This window comes from Pan paniscus, chromosome 12 (genome assembly GCF_029289425.2).
Source record: "Pan paniscus chromosome 12, NHGRI_mPanPan1-v2.0_pri, whole genome shotgun sequence".
In the NCBI taxonomy this organism is placed as follows: domain Eukaryota; kingdom Metazoa; phylum Chordata; class Mammalia; order Primates; family Hominidae; genus Pan; species Pan paniscus.
The window spans coordinates 40,765,719-40,789,049 of NC_073261.2; the positions used below are offsets into that span (position 1 = coordinate 40,765,719).

The following is a 23,331-nucleotide window of genomic DNA, read 5'->3' on the forward strand; positions in this document are numbered from 1 at the left end:
GGTGGTTCACGCCTGTAATCCCAGCACTTTGGGAGGCCGAGGCGGGCGGATCACGAAGTCAGGAGATCGAGACCATCCTGGCTAACACGACGAAACCCCCTTCTCTACTAAAAACACAAAAAATTCGCCGGGCGTGGTGGCGGGCGCCTGTAATCCCAGCTACTTGGGAGGCGGAGGTAGGAGAATCGTTTGAACCCGGGAGGCAGAGGTTGCAGTGAGCCGAGATCGCGCCACTACACTCCATCCTGGGTGACAGAATGAGACTCCATCTCAAAAAAAAAAAAAAGAAAAAGAAAAAAGAAATACTATACGATTATTGAGAAGGGTACTGTCTTCATCCGAACAAGTCGAACAGCAGAACCGTCGAGTCTGGATCCCTCCTCTTCTCCACCCCAACCCCACCCCTCCCCCAACTCCGGCGCAGTGACCTGGCGGAAGATTAGAGACAAGAAAAAAGGACGCGAAAAAAAGAGGCTCTCGCGCCTAGCCCGGCCCGGCCCCGCGCACCTCGCACCTCCCGCTCAGGCTCCGAGTCCTCATCGACCTCGCGCTCCCGCTTCACCCGCACAAACGGGACAACAGAAGCCGGGGCCTCGCGCGCGCTCGCCGGCTCGACCTCCCGCTTCACGCGCACAGGGCTGCCCCGGGAGCTCGCCGCCTCAGGCTCCCGCTCCCGATCTCGCTCCCGCTTGACGCGACCGGAGCTGCCCCGCGACTCAGACTCTCGCTTCCCGCGAGTGGAACCGCGAGACTCCCGCTTAGACCGGCCGGACATCTCCACTACCGGCCGAGTCGTCCAGCGCAGGCGCCAAGCACGCTCGAGCGCGCGGCACAAGGCCAATCAGGAGAGGGGCTGGTAGCGAGCCCCGAACTCTCTACGAGTCGCCACTGGGGACAAATCACGCTGCAGAAAATTTGTGGGCGGTGCTGTTCCTGCACTGGCTTCCTCTCCCCTTAGAACCTTCTGTGGGCCTACTGTCGTTTACAGTTTACTGAGACGGGAACCTTTACTGGCGACAGTTTTCTGGATAAAAGCTGTCAGGCCGGGCGCGGTGGCTCACGCCTGTAATTCCAGCACTTTGGGAGGCCGAGGCGGGTGGATCACCTGAGGTCGGGAGTTCGAGACCAACCTGACCAACATGGAGAAACCCCGTCTCCACTAAAAATACAAAATTAGCCCGGCATTGTGGCGCATGCCTGTAATCCCAGCTACTCGGGAGGCTAAGGCAGGAGAATCGCTTGAACCCAGGAGGCGGAGGTTGCGGTGAGCCGAGATCGCGCCATTGCACTCCAGCCTGGGCAACGAGCGAAACTCCGTCTCAAAAACAAAGAAGCTGTCATTCGGCCCCAGATTTGTGCCTCGAAACCACCACCGTGAGGTCGTTTCCCACAGTCTCCGCGGCTTGGGGGCTGACAATGCTGCACAGGAAAACTAGGCGACATTCCCAAATCATCCCCTTGACAGCCCTAATTCTACTTTTAGAAGGTTCTTGGTACCATGAAAACGCAAATGCCCGGTAAAGACGGATTTACCATGAAGCTAATAAAGCTCTAACCTCAGGACCTGCCTTGAACTTGTTTGCTTGTTTGAACCGTTCCATTGAGGTATAATTGACATACAACAAACTACATGTTTAAAGTGTGCAATTTAGGCCAGGCGCTGTGGCTCATGCCTATAATACCAGCACTTTGGGAGGCCAAGGCGGGCGGATCACCTGAGGTCAGGACTGGAGACCAGCCTGGCCAACATGGTGAAATCCCGTCTCTACTAAAAATACAAAAATTAGCCGGGCATGGTGGCACGAGCCTGTTACCCCAGCTACTTAGGAGGCTGAGGCAGGAGAACCGCTTGAACCCGGGAGGCGGAGGTTGCAGTGAGCCGAGATCGCCCCATTGCACTCCAGCCTGGGCAACCAGAGTGAAACTCTCCGTCATACCCACACCACACCACACCACACCACACCACACCACACCACACTGTGTGCAATTTACTGAATTCTGACTTGCGGTATATGTCAGAGGTGTTTGAACCAGACCAACTCCACCTTGAGCGAGGGTTAGGAAAATGAGGCTGGGCCTTGACAGGCTGCATTCCCAGGAAGTTAGGTATTCCTAACCTAGAGATGTCTACAGTTAAGGGAACAGAGAGATAATGTTTACTAAACAGATCCAGACTTGGGAATGTCCTAATATCCCAATATCTGGAGAATAAAGGCATTCCTAATTTTGCTTTAAAGATAATATTTCTTCTTGCAAAATATAATAATTAATAAAATTAATCCTTTATCACAAACCCTTGTAGCAGAGCACATCTCCCCATGATCTTTTTATCCTATATATAAACAAGCATTGTAGCCATGGTGGATGCGTTCCTCCTTTTACTTTCAGGAACGCCCTATTCTGTCAATGGAGTAGCTGTACTTTCACTACTTTATTTTATTTTATTTTTTTTGATACAGAGTCTTGCTCTGTCACCCAGGTTGGAGTGCAGTGGTGAGATCTCGGCTCACTGCAACTTCTGCCTCCTGGGTTCAAGTGATTATCCTGCCTCAGACTCCTGAGTAGCTGGGATTACATGCACCTGCCACCATGCCCGGCTAATTTTTTTATTTTTAGTAGGCACAGAGTTTCACCATGTTGGCCAGGCTGGTATGGAACTGCTGACCTCAAGTGATCCGCCCGCCTCCCCTTCCAAAGTGCAGGGATTACAGGCATAAGCCGCCACACCTGGCTACTTTACTTTCTTAATAAACTTGCTTTTACTTTGCACTGTGGACTCACCCTGAATTCTTTCTTGCACAAGATCCAAGAACCCTCCTTTGGGGTCTGAATACGGATCCCTTTCCTGTAACATATACACCCATGAAGCCATCACCACAATCAAGAGACGGGATCTGGGCCCAGTACGGTGGCTCACACTTATAATCCCAGCACTTTGGGAGGCCTGAGGCAGGAGGATCACTTGAGGTCAGGAGTTCAAGACTAGCCTTGGCAACATAGAGAGACCCCCGTCTCCACAAAAAAATTTTAAAATTAGCTGGGCATGGTGGCATGCTATTCAGGAGGCTGAGGCAGGAGGATCGTTTGAGCCTGAGAGGTGGAGGCTGCAGTGAGCAGTGATTGCACCACTACAATCCAACCTATGCGACAGTGAGATCCTGCCTCAAAAAAATAAAAAAATAAAAAAAAATTTAAAGAATCTACCCAGCCCCAAAGATATCCTCTTCCTCCCAGAGAACCCCCACAAAAATCAACTGATCTCTCAGTCACTATAGATTAGTTTGCACTTCCTAGAGTCTCATATAAATGGAATCATACAGAGTCCCTGGCCTCTTTCACTGGGCATATTTACTTTATGATCCATCCATGTTGTTGAGCTACAGATCTTCCTTTGGATTGCTCAGTAATGTTCCATCGTGTGGCTGGACCACCATTGGTCCCTGTTTTTTGTTTTTGTTTTTTGAGATGGAGGTTGGACTGCAGTGGCTCGATCTCGGCTGACTGCAACCTCCGCCTCCCGGGTTCAAGCGATTCTCCTGCCTCAGCCTCCCAAGTAGCTGGGATTACAAGCACCGGCCATCAAGCCCAGCTAATTTTTTGTATTTTTTTTTTAGTAGAGACGGGGTTTCACCATTTTGGCCAGGCTAGTCTCGAACTCCTGACCTCTTGATCTGCCCGCCTGGGCCTCCCAAAGTGCTGGGATTACAGGCGTGAGCCACCACGCCCGGCTCTTTCTTTCTTTTTTAATGTATTTTTTTCTTGTAGAGACGATGTCTCACTGTGTCGCCCAGGCTGGTCTCAAATTCCTCCCTCCAGCGATACTCCCACTTCGGCATCCCAAAGTTTTGGAATTACAGACATGAGCCACTGCATCCAGCCGTTTGTCCCTGTCCTAATCATGAATTCCTGATTTTGACTTTTGTAAAAGGACTTGAGAATTTTACACGCTGTGACGTGAACCCAGTGGTCAGAAAAAATAGAAAAAAAAAAAAGGGCCGGGCACGGTGGCTCATGCCTGCAATCCCAACACTTTGGGAGGCCGAGGCAGGCGGATCACCTGAGGTCAGGAGTTCGAGACCAGCCTGGCCAACGTGGTGAAACCTCATCTCTACGAAAAATACAAAACTTAGCCGGGCGTGGTGGCACGCGCATGTAGTCCCAGCTACTCGGGAGGCTGAGGCAGGAGAATCGCTTGAACCCGGGAGGCGGAGGTTGCAGTGAGCCGAAATCACGCCAATGCACTCCAGCCTGAGCGACAGAGTGAGACTCCTTCTCAAAAAGAAAAAAAAAGGAAAAATAAATAAAAAAGAAAATAATACACCCGTAGGTCCCTCAAAAACCCTGGGTCCTCCCGCGGGGACAGTTAAGCCATCGGCGCCGTGAGCAGGAGGCAAGCCGGGCCAGGAGGCCAGGAGAGCCTTCGCGGAGCCTGCGGCCTGGGCGCCGCTGTGTGCCCTGCCTGAGCACTTCAAGGCCTCACAATCCATTTGAGGTAGGTGCTCTAGGTGTTCCCATTTACTAATGAGGAAACTGAGGAGTGGCAGGGTTACACGGTCAGCCAAAGTCACGCAGATGGCGATGGATTGCACAGCATCCTATTACCAGAAAAAAGATGGGAAGGCACCGCCGTAAGCATCGAGTTGTGTTATAGATGATTTGCATTTTTCTGAATGTTCTGGTATCAGCTGTAAGCCGAAGTCCTTGTTTCCTATTGATATGTTACGAAAAAACAAACAAAAAAAAAACAAAACCAAAAGCCCTCTGTCCGGGGGGTGGAAGTCAAGCATACCCTACTCCACCCGACCCGACCAGACCCGAAAACTCCGTGCGCTGCATCGCTTGGCCAGGCAGGGGCCTCCCAGACCGGAAGTTAGGATGCGGGGCCGGAAGCTGAGCGAGGGGCGGCGCGGACCTCTGTGGGCGGGTGGCTGTTGTTGGGGCCGTCGAGGCGGCGGCGACTCTGCGTCCCCGGCTCCTGATGGAGGCGGGGCCGCATCCCCGGCCGGGGCACTGCTGCAAGCCTGGGGGGCGGCTGGACATGAACCACGGCTTCGTGCACCATATCCGACGGAACCAGATCGCTCGGTACCGCCCCGCCCTGCGCCGCCGCCGCCACAACTCCTGGCCTGGCCTGGCCTGGCCCGGCCCGACAGTCCCTGACTCCCGCTCGGCTCCCCGCAGGGACGACTATGACAAGAAGGTGAAGCAGGCGGCCAAGGAGAAGGTGAGGAGGCGGCACACGCCCGCGCCGACGCGGCCCCGCAAGCCAGACCTGCAGGTGTACCTGCCGCGACACCGAGGTGAGGCCGCCCGCCCCGCCTGCCTCCAGCCCGCGCGCTCTTCCTGCAACGCACTCCCCTTCTCTATAGGGAAAAACCACTTCTTACTCCTAAGGTTCAGCTCATCTCGTCTCTTTCCGGAACCTCCACCTCAACGCTCCCAAATCTCCGCTGAATGATTCTCCCCAAGAACTGGGACGACTCATAAGCCCCCAGTTAAGCATCGCTGTCAGAGTATCGGGGAGCCAGCAAGAAGTTTATCTGCCGGTTTGCCCCACCGTGCTGTATTTTAGTAAGGTCCTCCGCTACCTAGCAAAGAGAAAGTCTGGCACAGCGATGAGCGACCAGCATATAATTGCGGAATGAACCCAGTAAATGGCCTTTCCCCAGCTTCCCCGCTACCTAGAGATCACACTGGTTAACATATGACGGTCAATTTTTGTTAAGCATTATTACTTTTTTAAAAATGTTTTTATTTTATTTTTGAGACTAGGTCTCTGTCGCCCAGGCTGGAATGCAATGGTGCGATCTGGGCTTACTGCAGCCTTAGCCTCCCGGGTACCTGGGACCACAGGCGTGTGCCACCACACCGGTTAATTTTGGTATTTCTTGTAGAGAAGGGGTTTCCCCGGCTGGGCGCGGTGGCTCACGCCTGTAATCCCAGCACTTTGGGAGGCCGAGGCAGGCGGATCACGAGGTCAGGAGATCGAGACCATCCTGGCTAACACAGTGAAACCCCGTCTCTACTAAAAATACAAAAAATTAGCCGGGCGTGGTGGTGGGCGCCTGTAGTCCCAGCTACTCGGGAGGCTGAGGCAGGAGAATGGCGTGAACCCGGGAGGCGGAGCTTGCAGTGAGCCGAGATCGCGCCACTGCACTCCAGCCTGGGCAACAGAGCAAGACTCCGTCTCAAAAAAAAAAAAAAAAAAAAAAGAGAGAGAGAAGGGGTTTCTCCACGTTGTCCAGGCTGATCTCGAACTCCTGAGCTCAGGTGATCTGCCCGCATCGGCCTCCCAAAGTGCTGGGATTATAGGTGTGTGCCACTACCTTTGTTAGGCATTAGTGAAAGTGCTTTTAGATCTTACGTATATTAATTCATTGAGTCTTTCTACAACCTCATAAGAAAGCTTCTATCTGTTTCACAGTCAGGAAACAGGCACAGAGAAGTTAAACAACTTGCCCAAGATCTCAGCTAGTAAATGGCAGAGCCTGGATTTGAACCCAGGCAGAGCTCTATCCACCCTTCTGCTTTCCAGTACTTTTTGCTAGACAAATGTGCATTGTGTACCTACTGTGTGACAGGATTGTGCTGGCCTCAGAGCAGGGATGCAAAGGTAAATAAGTCCTTGATTGGCAGCACACCAAATGCTTACACTGGTCCGGGCGCGGTGATTCATGCCTGTGATCCTAGCAGTTTGGGAGGCCAAGGTGGGCGGATCCCTTGAGGCCAGGAGTTCGAAATTAACCTGGACAACATGGTGAAACCCCATCTCTACTAAAAATACAAAAATTAGCCAGGCATGGTGGCAGGCGGCTGTAATCCCAGCTACTTGGGAGGCCGAGGAAGGAGAATTGCTTGAACCTGGGAGGCAGAGGTTGCGGTGAGCCGAGATTTAGCCACTGCACTCCAGCCTGGGCAACAGAGCAAGCCTCCGTCTCAAAAAAAAAAAAAAAAAAAAACCACTTACACTGGACCCATAAGAAGATTGGGGCAGCTGGGTGCAGTGGCTCACGCCTGTAATCCCAGCACTTTGGGAGGCCAAGGTGGGTGGATCACCTGAGGTCAGGAGTTCGAGACCAGCCTGGCCAACATGGTAAAACCCCATCTCTACTAAAAATACGAAAATTAGCTGGACGTGGTGGCACTTGCCTGTAATCCCAGCTACTCGGGAGGCTGAGGCAGGAGAATCGCTTGAACCTGGGAGCGGAAGTTGCAGTGAGCCGAGATTGCACCACTGCACTCCAGCCTGGGTGACAGAGTGAGACTTCGTCTCAAAAAAAAAGAAGACTGGGGCTTTCTTAACCGTATATTTTCCTGCAGCATCTCTATGGGCAGGGCCTTCAGCAGCACCCCCTCTTCTTTCTTACTGTGGTTCATCCTTCCAGATGTCTCTGCCCACCCACGCAACCCAGACTATGAAGAGTCCGGTGAAAGCAGCAGTAGTGGAGGCTCTGAGCTGGAGCCTTCTGGCCATCAGCTCTTCTGCTTAGAATACGAGGCAGACAGTGGAGAGGTCACATCAGTTATCGTCTATCAGGTACGCCTGGTGGAAACAGCTGCAGCCTGAAGGTCCTGGGCCATGGTAGTAATCATTGTCAGACCCTGAGCCCTGTTTTCCTCAGGACCCCCAGTGGGAAGCGTCTGCTCCACATGTGAGTCTAGGCCTGGCGGGCAGTGCTTTTGAGCACAACTCACTCCCATCTCACAGTGATTCTCAGTAGGGGAACAGGGAGGGCTCTTGGCCCCCAGTGGAGAATCACTATTACAGGGGACACCTAGGAAATGACAGGTGCTGGCAAAAAGCCTTGAGCTAAATGGAGTTCTGTGAGAGTGTTTAGGGACAGGGCAGGTCACCTTTCTGGAAGAGGCCAGGCCCTGAGCCTCCTGACTCTTCCTCCACGTAGGGTGATGACCCAGGAAAGGTGAGTGAGGAGGTGTCGGCACACACGCCTCTGGATCCACCCATGCGAGAAGCCCTCAAGTTGCGTATCCAGGAGGAGATTGCAAAGCGCCAGAGCCGACACTGACCATGTTGAAGGCGTTCTCTCCAGGCTGGATTCACTGCACTCGGAAGAATTCTGCCCAGGGAATTTAGTGTGGGGGTACCAGGACCAGTTTGTCTGATCTTGAGACCCCCAGAGCTGCTGCATCCATAGGGTGTTGCAGGACTACACCTGGCCTGCCTTGCAGTCATTCTTTCTTATATGTTGACCCATTTGCCCAGCCTGATATTCTGGAATTCTTTTTTTTTTTTTTTTTTTTTGAGAATTTTGTGTGGCTAATGTGTTCTAGAAGCAGAGACTCCAGGGAGAACCAGAATTTATGAAGCCTCGTGCCAACATGGTGCTTTCTCACCGAGGTCATATGCCTGGCTGCTGCTGTTCCACTCAGCTCCATGAGCCACGTTTGTTATTTTATGTTTCTTCTGTGCTTTTGCTCATTTCCACCCATGTGTTCATAGACCTTTTTTCAGCCCTTTTTCTTTGTTCCTTTCCCTCATCTTTTTGCCTCAGGTAGAATCCATCAGTTCTCCTCCCCCTCCAAATGACTGTGTACCTCCAGCTGCTCAGGACTTTGGAGGTGGGGGCGGGGCCTGGGGATCTACCCTTCTAAAAAACTCTCCAAGTAATTCTGATACCAATAAAGTGGGAGACCTCCATTTTCGAGGCCTATTTGCAAGCATGTCTCCCTCCCTTTCCATGGCTTTTTCGTTTCTCGCATGTTCCACTGCTTTGCACTGTCTAGACAGGAAACCTAGGAAGACGTTGGTGCTAAACTGAAAAGATTTCTTACAGCAAAACCTGCCTCGGCCAGGGCTACAGAATTCCAACTTTCAACTTGATTCCTAGCCATGAACAGACTGTCCTCTGCTCAGACTAAAAGGGAATTATAAACAAGTGGGAACTTACTCTCCAGTTGTGACTTAACAGTTCTGAACATACCTACAAAGGGAAACTCAATATTAGCAATAATTGCCTGATTGACAGCACGCCAGAGGGAATGAAATGAGGCCTTCTCTCCTACCTCCCAGGAGTATGTAACTCAGATCCTTAGCATAAAGATCCCCAGGAATACCACTGATCTAACCCGGTGAACATTTTTTCTAATGCAGGGTTAGGCTTACGTCTGAATTCCACAAGACATCCTCCCCCTCCAGTACGGAAGTTCCAAAGCACTTGTTTTCCAGCATATCAGCCTAACCTCAGTGCCTTGAAATATGGCTTTAAGCCTTTGAGAACTGAGATTTCCTGAAACCATAGGCCCTTGCCCCAGGGGTTTCTCCACATCCGGGTGTTAAGACACCTGATGGCACTGTTGGTTTGTCCCCTATACCCCAGAAAATCTATCCTGCAAGGTAGCTACTTCAATCTTGTCATTAAAATGTGGCAAGTCACAGCTCGCAATGCCAAAGGAATGCTGGGGCAGGCAGTAAGTGAGGTGGATAAGTGAGAAGGGCCCGGTGGTGAAAGCGGCCAGGGACCAGAATGCTCCAGACATACAGAGCTGGTCAAGGTTAAGTGCCTTAAACTTACCAATCCTGGGCTCAGTTCTCCTTTGAAAGGAGAAAGTCTTTGTCCTCTACTTAGGCAGCTGGGCTACAAGTGCCTTTTGACTTCCAATGTTAACTACCCTCCAAAGCCTCCTGGGTCAAGGAGGCTCTCCCAGACTCCACCCCTGTTCTTCCTGGTCAGAGAACCAGTCAGTCATTCTAGTCTTCCAGTCCTTAAACTGATCTGATGACTTGGAACATAGGATTTCACTGCAAGTCTGGCTTTTTAGTCTGGAAATACATTTGAGGTCTGTTTTCTCACAGCTGGATCACCTGTTTCCTGGTTTTATTACACAATTCAGAAGGCTAGAAGAGGAGTTTGGGGGCTTGGCACCTGAAAATTTAGACCGCATTCTTATTAAGTAAAGGAAGAGGTAGGGAGGCCGAGGCGGGCGGATCATGAAATCAGGAGATCCAGACCGTCCTGGCTAACACAGAAACCCCGTCTCTACTAAAAATACAAAAAATTAGCTGGGCATGGTGACATGCGCCTGTAGTCCATCCCAGCTACTCGGGAGGCCGAGGCAAGAGAATCACCTGAACCTGGAAGGCGGAGGTTGCAGTGAGCCGAGATCACGCCACTGCACTTCAGGCTGGGCAGCAGAGCGAGACTCCATCTCAAAAAAAAAAAAGGAAGAGGTAAAAGGCAAGGCAGCATTTAATAAGTACCTGTTGTATCCTTTTAAGTGTTTGTTGTGGTAATCCTCACAAAGACCGGGACTGATGGAAACTCCTTGCTATTAAACTTTTTTTCTTGAGGAATTTTGCTTTTCAAGTGCATATACACTATTAATATTTTTTACCCAAGAGAGCATTCTAAGCTAATTCATGCAGTGTGACTATATTAAGCATTAAGCTTCCTTCAGAGCTGGCCTATCGGAGATGCTACTGCCCTCTCTACAGATGTGTCTGAAATGCCTGCCCAAGGATGGCCCTTAGCCAGTTAACAGCTTTATAGCCCATCCTCACTGCCTACTGCCACCCTTCAGCTGGGGTCCAAGGCAGTACTATTCAGTTTATTCACCAGACCTGCCTCCAGACATCTACTTCTTTCAAAAATTAGTGTTTTCCATCAAGGAGCATGTTCCAGAGCATTTCCCAGAGATGTCCCAAAGAACACTGTCCGGTGCTGTGGCATACAGTGGCAACAGCGTTAGACTAAGTGGAACATCCCAGCAGGCTGCTTTAGAATCCGCTCATTTGACTAGATACAATGTAATTGGCTGTCTTTAAAAAACGCACACACACACACAATCTGATAGGCATATCTCATGCCCATTCAATATGGAATGTTCTTCGCTTGCTGAATTTAAGCCTGTATTTTAAGGTTTTGTGGTTCCTCGGCCACAATGGGTGATGTCACTGATAGAACGAAGCTGAGTTTCCAAGGGTTTGGGGCTGTGCAAGAGTAAACACTAGAGCTTGAGTTGTTATCCAGCTGGCAAGCACGGAAGTCTTTGAAGAATGTAATGTAAGAAGGGAAAAGAATGTAAAGCTTTTTGTACCAAATGAGAGTTGGAGCCCAGCCAACAAATGCTTTTCCCTGTGTAAAAGTCTCTCTGGAAGGGACATTCCATCTCCATGGTGCACTCTGAGGGGCACTGTCAACTAGAGATTGGCCCCATCCAGGTGGGAGGAACCCCTTTGGGATGGTGAGTATCCAATCTGCTGTGCATTTGACAGGATCTCTGAATGGCTAGGTAATGGATCCCAAGCAGGCTCACAAATTTAAATGAGGGCTTTGTGTGCAGAAAGAGGAATAAGTACAGATTATTTTCTTACCACTAGATTTTTGGGGAGAGTCACCATGGAATGTTGACAATTACTTAAAATATTTTAAGCTCCCTTGCTGAATTCCTGTCCTGTCCCTGAGGAATCAGATGGTCATACAGCCATAGGCACCCAACCGAAATTTCCCTAGGAGTTGGAGTAATGCTAGAATTGAAGACCATCTGAGTAAAGGGCTTCTCTGCCTTCTCAGAGGCAGGAGAATTTGCACTGGTTGTGTTAAATGTATAAAAAGCTATATGTTCACCAGTTTACTCATTTCCAATGTGTAGATGAATAAAATGTAGTGTACAAATTATTTGAAAATCCCAGAAGGAAGGTACTTTTCAAATACAGTATTTTTTTTAACAAATAAACTTACGATTTTTACAGCACTGTTTTTGCCAAGAGTTGTGAAATAACTTGTGTACTTGGGGAAGTGGAGGTTAAATACCTGCCCTAAAGTCATTCCACCACCGAGTCAGCACTGGAAATCTCATCTCTTGCTTTGCCACACTATTTTAAGAGCTGTCCCTGTTGGAACATAACAACTAGACAGACTCATGTAGCATTAGAGTTGGAAGGCCTTTTTAAAGACATCTGGTCCTACTTCTTACATGATACACAATTCCCCCTACCAACTACCTATGAAGAGCCCTTCTGTCATACGGAGCTCCATCCTGGGATAATTCTATTTTAGGAACTATTAGATTGTCATACTAAGCCAAAAGCTGCCTCATGTCCCGGATCTGGACTACTATGCCTTGCCCCCACATCATGTTAGAACTTGAGTAGTCCTCTCAGGCCTTCATCTTGATTGGATAGGGACTCAAACCCAGCTCAAGAAGATATAGTGTTAAGAATTGCAAAGCTTCCAATTAGGGTTCACAGCCCCATTGGGCAGATAAGGTGCCTACGCGGTGGGAATGCAGTTGGGCAGGAAGATGGTTCCTGTCAATTAGCAAGGAAGCACACCCTTGTCCTGAGGCACAAAGCATAGCCAGCGGCAGGTGAGCTGGATTTTATCCCCCACTGGTTTATTCAGCCAGGTGTGCTTGTACAGTGATCACTACACAGCCATACTTCTTGGCCCTGTTTTAACTACTTGTCCTAATGTGTTTAAGGACAGGGCTCTCCCGCTGGGCACGGTGGTTCACATCTGTAATCCCAGCACTTCGAGAGGCCAAGGCGAGCGGATCACCTGAGGTCAGGAGTTCAAGAGCAGCCTGACCAACATGGTGAAACCCCGTCTCTACTAAAAATACAAAAAAATTAGCTGGGCATGGTGGCAGGCACCTGTAATCCCAGCTACTCGGGAGGCTGAGGCACAAGAATCACTTGAACACAGGAGGCAGAGGTAACAGTGAGCCGAGATTGCACCATTGCATTCCAGCCTGGGCAACAAGTGAAACCCCGTCTCAAAAGAAAAAGGGCTCTCCAACAGGTTTTCTGCTTCCATTTCTACTTTCCACTGGGTCCAAGAAGGTTTCTCCCTCTTCAAGTCATTGTGCAGTTTATTCTGCTCTACTTCTCTAAAGCACAGGACCTGCTGTTTCACATAGCCTTTGCCTCACCAGTGTTGCCAAACTTCAGCTCCTCACGCCGGGCAACCTGCGCCTGTGCACCATTCAGGTGATGATCTGTCATCTCACAAGGGCTCCAACAGATGCTGGGACCGCCTTTGAGACAGAATGCCAGGCACACATCTGATATGTGAAAGTATTTCCACCCTTGCAATAATTTAAGAAACATCCGGGCCAGGCGCAGTGGCTCACGCCTGTAATCCCAGCACTTTGGGAGGCCGAGGCGGGCGGATCACGAAGTCAGGAGATCGAGACCATCCTGGCTAACATGGTGAAACCCCTCTCTACTAAAAACACAAAAAAATTAGCCGGGTGAGGTGGCGGGCGCCTGTAGTTCCCAGCTACTCGGGAGGCTGAGGCAGGAGAATGGCGTGAACCCGGGAGGCGGAGCTTACGGTGAGCCGAGATCGCGCCACTGCACTCCAGCTTGGGCGACAGAGCGAGACTCCGTCTCAAAAAAAAAAAGAAAAAGTAAAAAAAAAAGAAACATCCAGGAATGCACTCATAGCCTGTAAGTTTTTGGTGAAGCTGGTCAGTAATTTTTCCCACACTATCCTGTTTCCTTTTCCCAGATTCCTCCGGGTCTCTCACCTTCCCCTCTTTGCTTACCAACACTGGCCATGTTAATCCTTACCTACTCGACACTGACACCTACATGTGTCTATTTAGAATGGATGTCCTCTGGTCTCTGCCGTCTTATTTCAAGTAAGTGTTGATCAGTCGGGAAACACGTCTTGGACACTGATTTCTGGCTAGTACATTGTGTACTTGTATGCAGGAAAGCAAAAAGTATCTAATGAAAGCAGCCCTCCTCCGGAGTTTGCTGAGCCACAGGAACCATAAGCCAAATCCCAGGCGCTTGGATTTCTTAAGAAACAGCCAAGTCTTTGTGTCTGCTTCTCTGGACCCACCGCAGCCCTGGCCAGAGGCAGGCATGGGGCTCCACGTTGAGAGAGCTTCCTAGAGGACTCACCGTTGGCCGGTGCAGGCTGCAAAATGTGCGCAGCGGCGGAGAGACGCTCCTCCAGCCATGTGCACGGCGACAATCCCAGGTAGAGCTGGAATGCAGGCTGCCCCGAGATCCCCACCTGCTGACGCTTCCCCGGCAGGAATCGGTTAAACGGAACCTCTAGTCATCTCGGTTTTAGAGCGGTCTTCACGCCACAGCCCTCCGCGCCCAGGTCCTCCGAAGTTGGGACACCGCCCACGTTTCCCCCGTGACGCGGGCGCGGGGGCTCGGGAGTTGTAGTCTCGGGCAGGGCGCGGGCACCGAGGCCGGGGCTGCGCGGACTCCACGTCCCGGCGGGCGGCGCGGCGAGGCCTGGGGCCGCCAGGGGCGGGGCCGCTCGGCCCTTTAAACCTTTCAGGGCTGCTCCGAGGGCCGCAGCTAGAGTCGGCGCCACGAGGGGGCCGAGCAGGGTGCGGCGGCGGCGGGGCGCTCCGGGGAGGTGCGTACTGGGCTCCTTCCCTTCCTCCGGGCTTCCAGAAATCACCTGGGGACTCTCGCGTCCCGGGTCCTGGGGGGTCGCCGGCCGCAGGGTCCGGCCCCAGCCGGGGTCCCCGCGCCCAGGCGAGCGGGGGCCGGGCCGGGCTGGGCTTTCCGCGTGAACCCGCCCCTCGCCCAGGGCGCCGATGGTCAGGTGGTTGCCTGCGCGCCGCCGACTCGCCACCGCTCCACTGGGCCGGCACCCAGCCTCTCCTTGGCGTGGCCTCTTCGGTTGTCCAACCCTTCTCCCAGCCCTGGTCCCTCAGAAGGAGGGTAACTCCCTTCCAGATGTTACGGTCCGCCTGCGTCTCTCAGCACGCCGGTGGCATTTGGGTTGACCGCGGAGGCCCCCAGTGCCAGAGGGTGTTCACGTTCTGCCGTGGGCTCAGCCCAAACTTTGGACGCTCAGAGACCCAACGGGAGCGCTGGATAAGGTGTTGACCCCCTTCCCCTCCCCCTTCCCGGCCAGTTACCCACTCCTGGACTTTGATCTCTCTCCACCAGGCCAGGACAGCTGATGGTTGTGGCAGAAACATCTCAAGGTAGCTGGTCCGCCCCCACTTCCCCATCTACCTCTTGTCCTCCCCCCCACACCACCACCACCCTGGCTCCCCTCCCTCATGACCGCCTGGATCCTCCTGCCTGTCAGCCTGTCAGCGTTCTCCATCACTGGCATATGGACTGTGTGAGTAAAGGGGGGTGTGGGGGGCAACAGGAGCTTGATGACGCACACAAAGTCTCTTGTCCTGTCATAGCCAGGGTGGTACCCAGGGTCACTCTGGGTGTCTCAAAAGCCTGACTTGGTGCCTGGGCACACAGCCCCTTGGGACAAGCTGGCACCACTGCTGTCCAGCAGGGTGGCCCTGACAAATATACTTCTAGCCAGGGCAATTTCCAGAGGGCCTGTAGCTGGGGGCATGCTGCAGGTGCTGGTGTGGCATCAAGCCTTAGGGACCTCAACTTGAGTCCCCAGCAACAATAATGAGGCTGAATGGGGCCAGAAATCAAGGTTGAAGAGAAGGGTCATGGGGTGGGTTGAGTGGGGCTCGGGAAGGCTGCCAGGGTGACAGTTCTGTTCCCACAGGTATGCCATGGCTGTGATGAACCACCATGTATGCCCTGTGGAGAACTGGTATGAAGGACTCTGCAGACAACCTTGCTCTAAAGCTTCCTTCATCTCTGTCCCCTCTTGGGCCTGAGGCTGCCACGAGCCAGACTGCAACCCTGAGCCTCACTGCTCTTCTCTGAAATTGGTCCCCAGGCATGGCTTCATGCCACCTACCCACTTCCCACTATCCCTTTGCCCCTTTGGTTACTGCTTCAGGCGGGCACTGGGGAGTGGGATCTTCTGTCCCTGTAGGGGAGGTCTGGGAGAGAGTCCTCTTTGAGGCCTGAGGCTATAGGCCAAGGGCCTGGGGGCAGTCCCTTCCCCCAGTCTACTCCCTGTCCTGCCTGCCAGGTCCTACAACGAGTCCTGCCCTCCTGACCCTGCTGAGCAAGGGGGCCCCAAGACCTGCTGCACCCTGGACGATGTCCCCCTCATCAGGTAAGGCCTGGACATTGGGCCGGTCAGGGAGATCTAAGGGCCTCCCAGACAGCCCCTCAAGCAAAGAGCTGTCCTTGGGTCTCAGGAACAATAAGTATCCTAAGAGCCACTTAATAACAACACTACTTGCCAGTTACTATGGGGCAGGCACTCTGCTGAATGCTTTATATGCATTGTCTTTTCATCCTCCCAGGAGTGAGGCAGGTATTGTTTTCACCATTTTATAGGTGAGGAAACAGGCTCAGTCTTACTCATCCAGGTCACACAGCTAATAAGTGGAGACACCTGGATTTAAGCTGGAGCCCTCAGATTGCCCAGCCCGTGTTCTGGCTCAAGGATAGCCAAACCAGCCGCAGGGCTCAGCAAAGAGTGTCAGGGTTGCCCGAACACTCCTGGGCACTCCCTTCTCTCTCACACACATGAGCTCTGCTTTGGGGGCCCAGCCTGGAACCATTTGTTCATGAGGGACCCTGGATCTTCACATAAATCAGTGGCCTGCCTGCTAAGGAGCAGGTGCAGGTAAAGCAGGGGAGAGCCAGTGAGCCAAAATGGGGGCCCCCCGGGCCTCCTGCACCCCTCTTACTCTGTCCTTCCCCCTCCTCACAGCAAGTGTGGCTCCTATCCCCCAGAAAGCTGCCTCTTCAGCCTCATTGGCAACATGGGTGCTTTCATGGGTGAGTTGTACCCTTAGCCCTGACCCTGCGTGCCCAGCCCAGTGATCCCCACACAGAAAGGCCCAGGAAGCCCTTCTTCTGTGCAGCCCTCCCCACCAAGGGCTAAGGCAATAGAGGCAGCTTCTCCCCTTCCTTGAAGGCCAAAAGCTGACTCCCACACAGCCACCCTGCTGGCTGGAGCCTGAGGAAACCTAGTTCACCACCCGCCTGTCTGTTCCCTTCTGCCCCTCAGAAGGGGCAGGAGCACCACAGCGTCTGGGGGAAGCTGACAGGCTCGCTGGGCAGGGCTAGGGCTGGAGGAAGGCCTCAACTGTGCTCTCCTCCCCCAGTGGCCCTGATCTGCCTCCTGCGCTACGGGCAGCTCCTGGAGCAGAGTCGGCACTCTTGGGTTAACACCACGGCACTCATCACAGGCTGCACCAACGCTGCGGGCCTCTTGGTGGTTGGCAACTTTCAGGTGCTTCCCCTTCTCCCCTGCAAACCTTGAACTTTACCTAACAAGGCCTGGCTGCCTGCAGTGTGGCACCTCAAGGTTGGGGCTGGAAGGAGGGAGAGGAAGGAAGAGGGAGAGAGGAGATTCACTGAAGGAGGGGTGGAGAGGTGGGGCCATGGCCACATCACCAACTGGCCCTTCTCTGGGCCCAGGTGGATCATGCCAGGTCTCTGCACTACGTTGGAGCTGGCGTGGCCTTCCCTGCGGGGCTGCTCTTTGTTTGCCTGCACTGTGCTCTCTCCTACCAAGGGGCCACCGCCCCGCTGGACCTGGCTGTGGCCTATCTGCGAAGTGTGCTGGCTGTCATCGCCTTTATCACCCTGGTCCTCAGTATCCTTTCAGGACGGGGCAGCCAGGAACTCATCCTCTAGCTCAACCTTTCTCCCTCCCAAGAGGATGGGGGGTGGAGGCCTAACACTGCCATGTGGGGGAGAGGACTAACACCTCTCCCTTTGGAGAGGTGAGGCCTGAGACTGCAGAAGGGGTGTTGCCAGGTTTCCGTATGTCCTACTGAACATTTCCTTAGCCTCGTTTTAGGTGGAGTCTTCTTTGTCCATGAGAGTTCTCAGCTGCAACATGGGGCAGCCCTGTGTGAGTGGGTGTGTGTCATCGATATCCTCATTTTCTATGGCACCTTCAGCTATGAGTTTGGGGCAGTCTCCTCAGACACACTGGTGGCTGCACTGCAGCCTACCCCTGGCCGGGCCTGCAAGTCCTCCGGGAGCAGCAGCACCTCCACCCACCTCAACTGTGCTCCCGAGAGCATCGCTATGATCTAAGGTCTGGGGAGGGTGGCTGGCCCGGCCTCCGCAGCACCCCACCCCATATCTTCTTTCCATTTATTTTGTACCAAAAACAATTTTGAGAAAGTATTCTGTTGGGATCTGGGCTTCCTCACTTCTGGAGAAGTGGCCATCCCATGCCCACCTGTGCCATAGAGGAGTGGGCCCTGCCAGCTGCCACAGCTGCATGACCTGCTTCCCCACCCCACGGTGTCATTTTGTTTTTAAAGGTCACCTGTCCTCACTCACCCAGCCAGCCCTTCAGGTGCCTTCTACTCCCAGTGCCAAAGCCAGACCACTGGGGTTTCCTGCTGCAGGAATTGGGGGCTGGGAACAGCAGAGGGGATAGAAGTCTGGTGGAGGTGGAGTGGGCACGCCTTAGCCTACGGAAAGGCCCATTTCTGGGCCCACTGAGCTGCACGGGATTCTTCACTCTGCCCCTCACTTCCTTTAGGGCAAATAACACAGCAGAACCACGTGGGTATTTTAGTACTTTTTTTTATATTAAAAGAATTCTAATTTGCATGTTTGTAGCCTGTTCTGGAGAGTTGGGGGGCCTGATCTGGGATGGCTTTCCATAAGCCAAGGATGGGAGGAAGCCCTTGCCCCCCAGGAGTGCTGAGTGCACTCTGTTGCCAGAAACAAAGGATGCCAGGTGCCACCCAAATACCCCTTCAAAGGGCTTGAAACCCTTCTGGGCCTCTAAGCAATCTAAAGAACTAACTTGGTCTGATAATCTCACCCATCCCCCACTCAAAGAGTCTGGTTTGAACTTTGATTCCTTAGGAGGCATGGGGGGAAGGTGGGGGTGGTACAGAGAGCAACTTTAAAATATTAAAAGTGGCTTTCTCAGTGGAGCGAAAGAAAACCTGTGGGATTACAAAGTTAACTAGACATTGCAGTGGGAGGAAGGTGCAGGCTAGTTTATCAGCTTTTTTTTTTTTTTTTTTTTTTGAGACGGAGTTTTGCTCTTGTTGCCCAGGCTAGAGTGCAATGGCATGATCTCAGCTCACTGCAACTTCTGCCTCCCAGGTTCAAGCAATTCTCCTGCCTCAGCCTCCCAAGTAGCTGGGATTACAGGTGCGTGCCACCATGCCCAGCTAATGTTTGTATTTTTAGTAGAAACGGGGTTTCACCATGTTGGTCAGGAAGGTCTCAAACTCCTGACCTCGTGATCCACCTGTCTTGGCCTCCCAAACTGCTGGCATTACAGGCGTGAGCCACTGCACCCAGCCTAGTTTATCAGCTTTAAGTAATTAACTGGGTACCAGACCCTGACACATTTTGCCTTCCAACCATGAACACATAGGCCCAAGCCCTGGCTGTTGCAGTAATCCAGTTCTTTACCCTGCCATGAGTCCAGATGGGCCAGCAGGGAGGAAAACCGCAGGCTGGTGCCTTCTGCGGTTTAGGATCACCTTCCCCAACAGAAGTAGAGACCTGATGGAGGATGCAGAGCCCCTGGCCAGGTCTGTGATCAATACAGCCTCAGGGTGGGTAAAGAAACCTTTAATGAGGATTCAAGGTTAATAAGGAAGACGCAGAGGGCCAGCACTCAGCCCCAACCTCCTCACGTGTACATGGCTCCATGGAGGTTCTCCAGTCGGTGTTGCTGCTCCTGTTTTCGAGCCTGATGGAAAGAAGGCATGCTGGGCAGGGGCCAAAACTGAAGGCCTATGGGTGAGGGGATGGGCAGCTATTATGGGGCTGGCTCTGTTTTCAGGCCTCTGGCGTCTGCATTGCTGAGGCTCTTACCACAAATCAAAGTCACTAAGAAGACAGCCAGAGCCAGGGATTCTGAGGCCTACCCAGTCCTGCTGAGGTAGGAAGTGATGGCAGCGGGGACAGGACTGAGGGAGCCCATTACGACCCCTCCACTTAAGCATCAGCCCCTACCTTATCTCGTCTGTGCTCCTCATAAGTGTCGTCATCAGTGGGCAGCTCATGGCGGCACAAGGGACAGGAATTTGTCTGAGAAAAGTAGAGTAGTGTTCTAGCCTTGGTCTGATCTTCATAAGCTGATAACCACCCTCCCCTGCTCCCAACTGCCACTCTTCTTCCATCCCCCAGCAGTCCATGAACAGAAAGAAGCTTGAGTACTGGGCCCAGGGCAGGGTGAGAGCTGGAAGAAGAGAAGCAGTACCTTGCTTAGCCAGGGCAGAATGCAGCTGGAATGGAAAAGGTGATGGCAAGGCATCTCAATGGCAGTCTCCTCCTCCTCAAATTCCAAAAGACACACGGGGCACTTGAGCTCTTTAGGAAGGAGTGCTGATCAGGAGAGCTGCTACAGGCTCTGCCTCCCAAGCTCCCACTCCTGAAGGACACTTGCCCCCACCTGACCTGGAAAACTGAAGGACCAGACCACAGTCTGGCTTGGGGAAGGGGTGGGTCTGGCCCAAATAGCAGAAAGAATCAGTGTCCTCACCAGCCTGAGAGCCTCTGATGACTGTCCTGGGGAGGTTCTCAACCACAGTCTTGGCAGCTGGTGGAGGCAGGTGGTGGTCCCAATCTACTACCAACCCCAAGTCTTCAAAGTCCATCCTATTGAAAAGTGACCTGGGGAAGAGGATGTAAAGTCAGAACAAAGGAAAACTATGCTTTTTCTTTGTCCCCATAGTCCACTGGACATTAATAAACACGCTGCCCAGCTAGTAGGAATAATAGCTACCCTTAGTAGTTAGTAGATGCTCACTAGATAAAAAGCACGATGGGAAATAGTTTACAACTGCTATCAGACCGCCCCAGCACGTAAAGTGTTTATTCCCATTTTACACATGAGGCAACAGACTCAGAGAAGTTACTCAGGCTACGCTGAATAACCTGGTAGAGCCAGATTCCAAGTCAGCAGTGCCTGCTGTTACTGATGAATATACCCACTCACAGCACACGGCCCCAACCCCGCCCCCATGCCTCACCTTCTCTGAGACCTCCCAGAGCCTGCTGTCCTTCCGCCCCCACGCCCACCACTCTCCAGCTCCAATCTTTCCCGCAATCCCCTTGCCCAGGCCGGCCCAACGGACGGCCCAAATTATCGAGATGCTCATCCCCACACCCCTCAGTCTCGCCGCCCGTACTAACACTCCAGATTACTCATCTGTCCTCCCCAGAATCCGCTGCCCCTGGTAATCCGCCTTCTCCAGCCAGCCCCAGCCCAGAAACCTGCTGGTTGGACCCTATCCCCAAGCCCCGAGCACCCACCTTGCGAGCTCCAGCAGCATGTTGGTTCGCGTCTCCTGCTCAGGGTCCGACGGCTCGCAGTCGTGTTCATCGAAATAGGACGCCATGGCTGCCCAGCCTTCTGACACAGCCCTCGGACCCTGCTCGATAGCGGCCTAGCGGCGCTGGCCAATAAACTGACGAGCTGAGAGAGGCTGGCCAATCAGAGTATCCGAGGGACGGGCATAGTGGCTCGTTAAACAGCACGGAAAGCGGAAGTACTAATTCGGCCCCCTCTCATTGGCTTGAACAAGTCAGGTGACCAGAGACTAACGCCAATGATGGAGATCTGGCTGGTGAGGAATCATTTGTTTTGGAATCGGAGCCAAGACTGAATTCCCGGGGATTTCTGGCGCGATCGCGTCCAAGTGTCTGGTGTGTAAGGCTCTTCAGTCTGCCCTGAAGCTCAGAGGGCTTCGACAGTACAGATGCTAGAGGCCTCCCTCTGCGAGCAAAGGCGGTGCTGGCCCAGGGGTTCAGGTTCCTGCGAGCGTTGGGCCATGGCGCTTCCGGATCCCCGCCGGACACTTCTGCCCCGCGGCGCCCTAGTTGGTTCACCAGTTTGCGTTTGATTGGTCCCCAACCCCGAAAAAAAAATTCCTGCGCATTTCTTATGTGTTAGGCATAATAATAAAGGGTGGGGCAAGCCTCCCCAACTGAGAGAGATCTCTCTGCCGGAGAACCTGGGGCCTCAACCAGCTCATGGGACTGTTACCTTCAGCCCGTTGCTATCCCTAGCTTCTGTAAAACTGCTGGCTTGTACTAAGACCTTTTCATTCCTGGCTACACATGAATTCCCAGAGGAGAGAATGGGCGCGGAGGAGCTTTAGAAACACCCGTGTCTGATACCTTCGAAGATTCTGATTTAACTGATCTGTGGTGGGGCCTGGGCAATGGCACTTGTATAAATTCTGCAGGTGAAGCAGGTTTAAGAACCACTGCACTCAATGATTTGGATGATAGGTACTATTTAGCATCTAGAACTGTTAGTCTGATGTATGTTTTACACGCTCGATCATCCCCTCAATAGACCCAGGAGCTAAGCGTCATTATGCCCTTTTTACCTCAGAAGTGGCTTGCCCAAATTTGCAGTCTGTAAGTGGTGTTGCAGACCAGCTGCAGGGCCAAGTGCTTTCCTCCATCTTTCCCAAGAGAGGAAGACGCTAATGCGCTCAGTGAAACTAACACGCTCTGTAAGGGGTAAAGCTCCACACAACTCAGGCTTATTCTGGTTTCTGTCAGTAGCCCTCACTTTACCCAGCAAGGAACTGCTTATTTTACACACTTGACCCTGAATTCCCCTTGCCACTCACACCTGAGTTTGAACTGCAGTTAAGTAGCCCAGGCAGAGGCTGCCCTGTTTCCACAGTCTTGGTGTGGCTTTATTTCCTTCTTCCATGCCTTTGCCCAATGATCTTTGCTATGGCCCTGAAGGCACTGCCTGCCTGGCCCTATATGGCCCTGTAGCTTTGAAAAGCCTGAATTCAGGCTGGACATGGTGGCTCACGCCTGCAATCCCAGCACTAAAGGCAAGAGAATTGCTTGAGCCCAGGAGTTCGAGACCAGCCTCGGCAACATAGACCCCGTCGAAAGAGGGAGGGAGGGAAGACACAGGAGAGACCCCGTCGAAAAAGGAAGGAAGGGAAGGAGGGAGATGGGAATACCAAGGAGTGCTTTAAGGTCCCCATCTCTTGCTGTCACTTCCCCCATCTGCAGTCTGATGTAAAGCTTGAGGTAGATAGAATGTGGAAAGAGAAATTGAGGAATGGGAAGTATTCAGAGGGGAAACCATTTATCTGAAGGTGAGAGCCTTATGAAAAATTTTTTGGGCCAGGCGCGGTGGCTCACGCCTGCAATCCTAGCACTTTGGAAGGCCGAGGCAGGTGGATCACCTGAGGTGAAGAGTTCAAGACCAGCTTGGCCAACATGGTGAAACCTTGTCTCTACTAAAAATACAAAAATTAGCCAGGTGTGATGGTGGGCACCTGTAATCCCAGCTACTTGGGAGGCTGAGGCAGGAGAATTGCTTGAACCCAGGAGGTGGAGGTTGCAGTGAGCTGAGATCGTGCCATTGCACTCCAGCCTGGGCAACAGAGCAAAAACTCTGTCTCAAAAAAAAAAAAAAAAATTGGTGAAGTGCTTTCTTCTTTGTCATCGCATCTACAGTCTCATTGGTCCTCTAAGCATCCCCAAGATGACAGAAAAATAATAGATTTCATTCTCAGAGAAACAGG

General features: G+C 52.5%; 4 protein-coding genes across 14 annotated transcripts in view; 2 read left to right on the forward strand and 2 right to left on the reverse strand.

Moving 5' to 3' along the window:
• USP39 (ubiquitin specific peptidase 39) overlaps positions 1–14,015 on the reverse strand; it is a 46,096-nt gene extending 32,081 nt beyond the window's left edge. Inside the window, exon 1 of one of the 3 annotated variants that reach the window (XM_034953476.3) lies at positions 13,874–14,015. Coding sequence is in view for 2 of the 3 variants with exons in the window: in XM_034953475.2 (XP_034809366.1) it covers positions 508–775 (268 nt within the window). In the remaining variant the exon portion in view is untranslated. Of the gene's footprint in view, positions 1–507; positions 875–13,873 lie in introns of those variants that run through there. The other 2 variants (XM_034953475.2, XM_034953474.3) reach the window with 2 other exon arrangements.
• C12H2orf68 (chromosome 12 C2orf68 homolog) lies at positions 2,324–10,312 on the forward strand. 4 transcript variants are annotated; one of them, XM_003816578.6, is made up of 4 exons: positions 2,953–5,085; positions 5,182–5,300; positions 7,386–7,537; positions 7,905–10,312. In XM_003816578.6, the coding sequence occupies exons 1-4, from the start codon at positions 4,979–4,981 to the stop codon at positions 8,025–8,027; spliced, it is 501 nt and encodes a 166-aa protein (XP_003816626.1). In that variant the 5' UTR covers positions 2,953–4,978; the 3' UTR covers positions 8,028–10,312. The 4 variants fall into 4 exon arrangements, with proteins under 4 accessions (XP_054963705.1, XP_008967865.1, XP_054963704.1 ...); XM_008969617.5 differs by lacking the exons at positions 7,386–7,537; positions 7,905–10,312 and adding an exon at positions 5,395–7,379 and having other exon boundaries at positions 2,727–5,085; XM_055107729.2 differs by having other exon boundaries at positions 2,917–5,300.
• Positions 14,016–14,203: 188 nt separating the features above from the next.
• On the forward strand, positions 14,204–18,406 carry TMEM150A (transmembrane protein 150A). Of its 5 annotated transcripts, none has more exons than XM_003816577.6 (8): positions 14,207–14,348; positions 14,891–15,071; positions 15,471–15,518; positions 15,846–15,932; positions 16,539–16,606; positions 16,936–17,063; positions 17,252–17,429; positions 17,637–18,406. In XM_003816577.6, exons 2-8 carry the CDS (start codon positions 15,007–15,009, stop codon positions 17,876–17,878), a joined length of 816 nt encoding a protein of 271 aa, XP_003816625.1. In that variant the 5' UTR covers positions 14,207–14,348; positions 14,891–15,006; the 3' UTR covers positions 17,879–18,406. The 5 variants fall into 5 exon arrangements, with proteins under 5 accessions (XP_008967868.1, XP_003816625.1, XP_008967866.1 ...); XM_008969618.7 differs by lacking the exon at positions 14,207–14,348 and adding an exon at positions 14,415–14,659; XM_008969620.5 differs by lacking the exon at positions 15,471–15,518 and having other exon boundaries at positions 14,204–14,348.
• A 968-nt stretch (positions 18,407–19,374) lies between these two features.
• RNF181 (ring finger protein 181) lies at positions 19,375–23,040 on the reverse strand. 2 transcript variants are annotated; one of them, XM_003816579.5, is made up of 5 exons: positions 21,080–23,040; positions 20,307–20,437; positions 20,025–20,134; positions 19,778–19,852; positions 19,375–19,511 (listed from the first exon to the last, which is right to left on the reverse strand). In XM_003816579.5, exons 1-5 carry the CDS (start codon positions 21,163–21,165, stop codon positions 19,452–19,454), a joined length of 462 nt encoding a protein of 153 aa, XP_003816627.1. In that variant the 5' UTR covers positions 21,166–23,040; the 3' UTR covers positions 19,375–19,451. The 2 variants fall into 2 exon arrangements, with proteins under 2 accessions (XP_003816627.1, XP_054963706.1); XM_055107731.1 differs by lacking the exon at positions 20,025–20,134 and having other exon boundaries at positions 19,778–20,003.
• Positions 23,041–23,331: the final 291 nt, after the last annotated feature.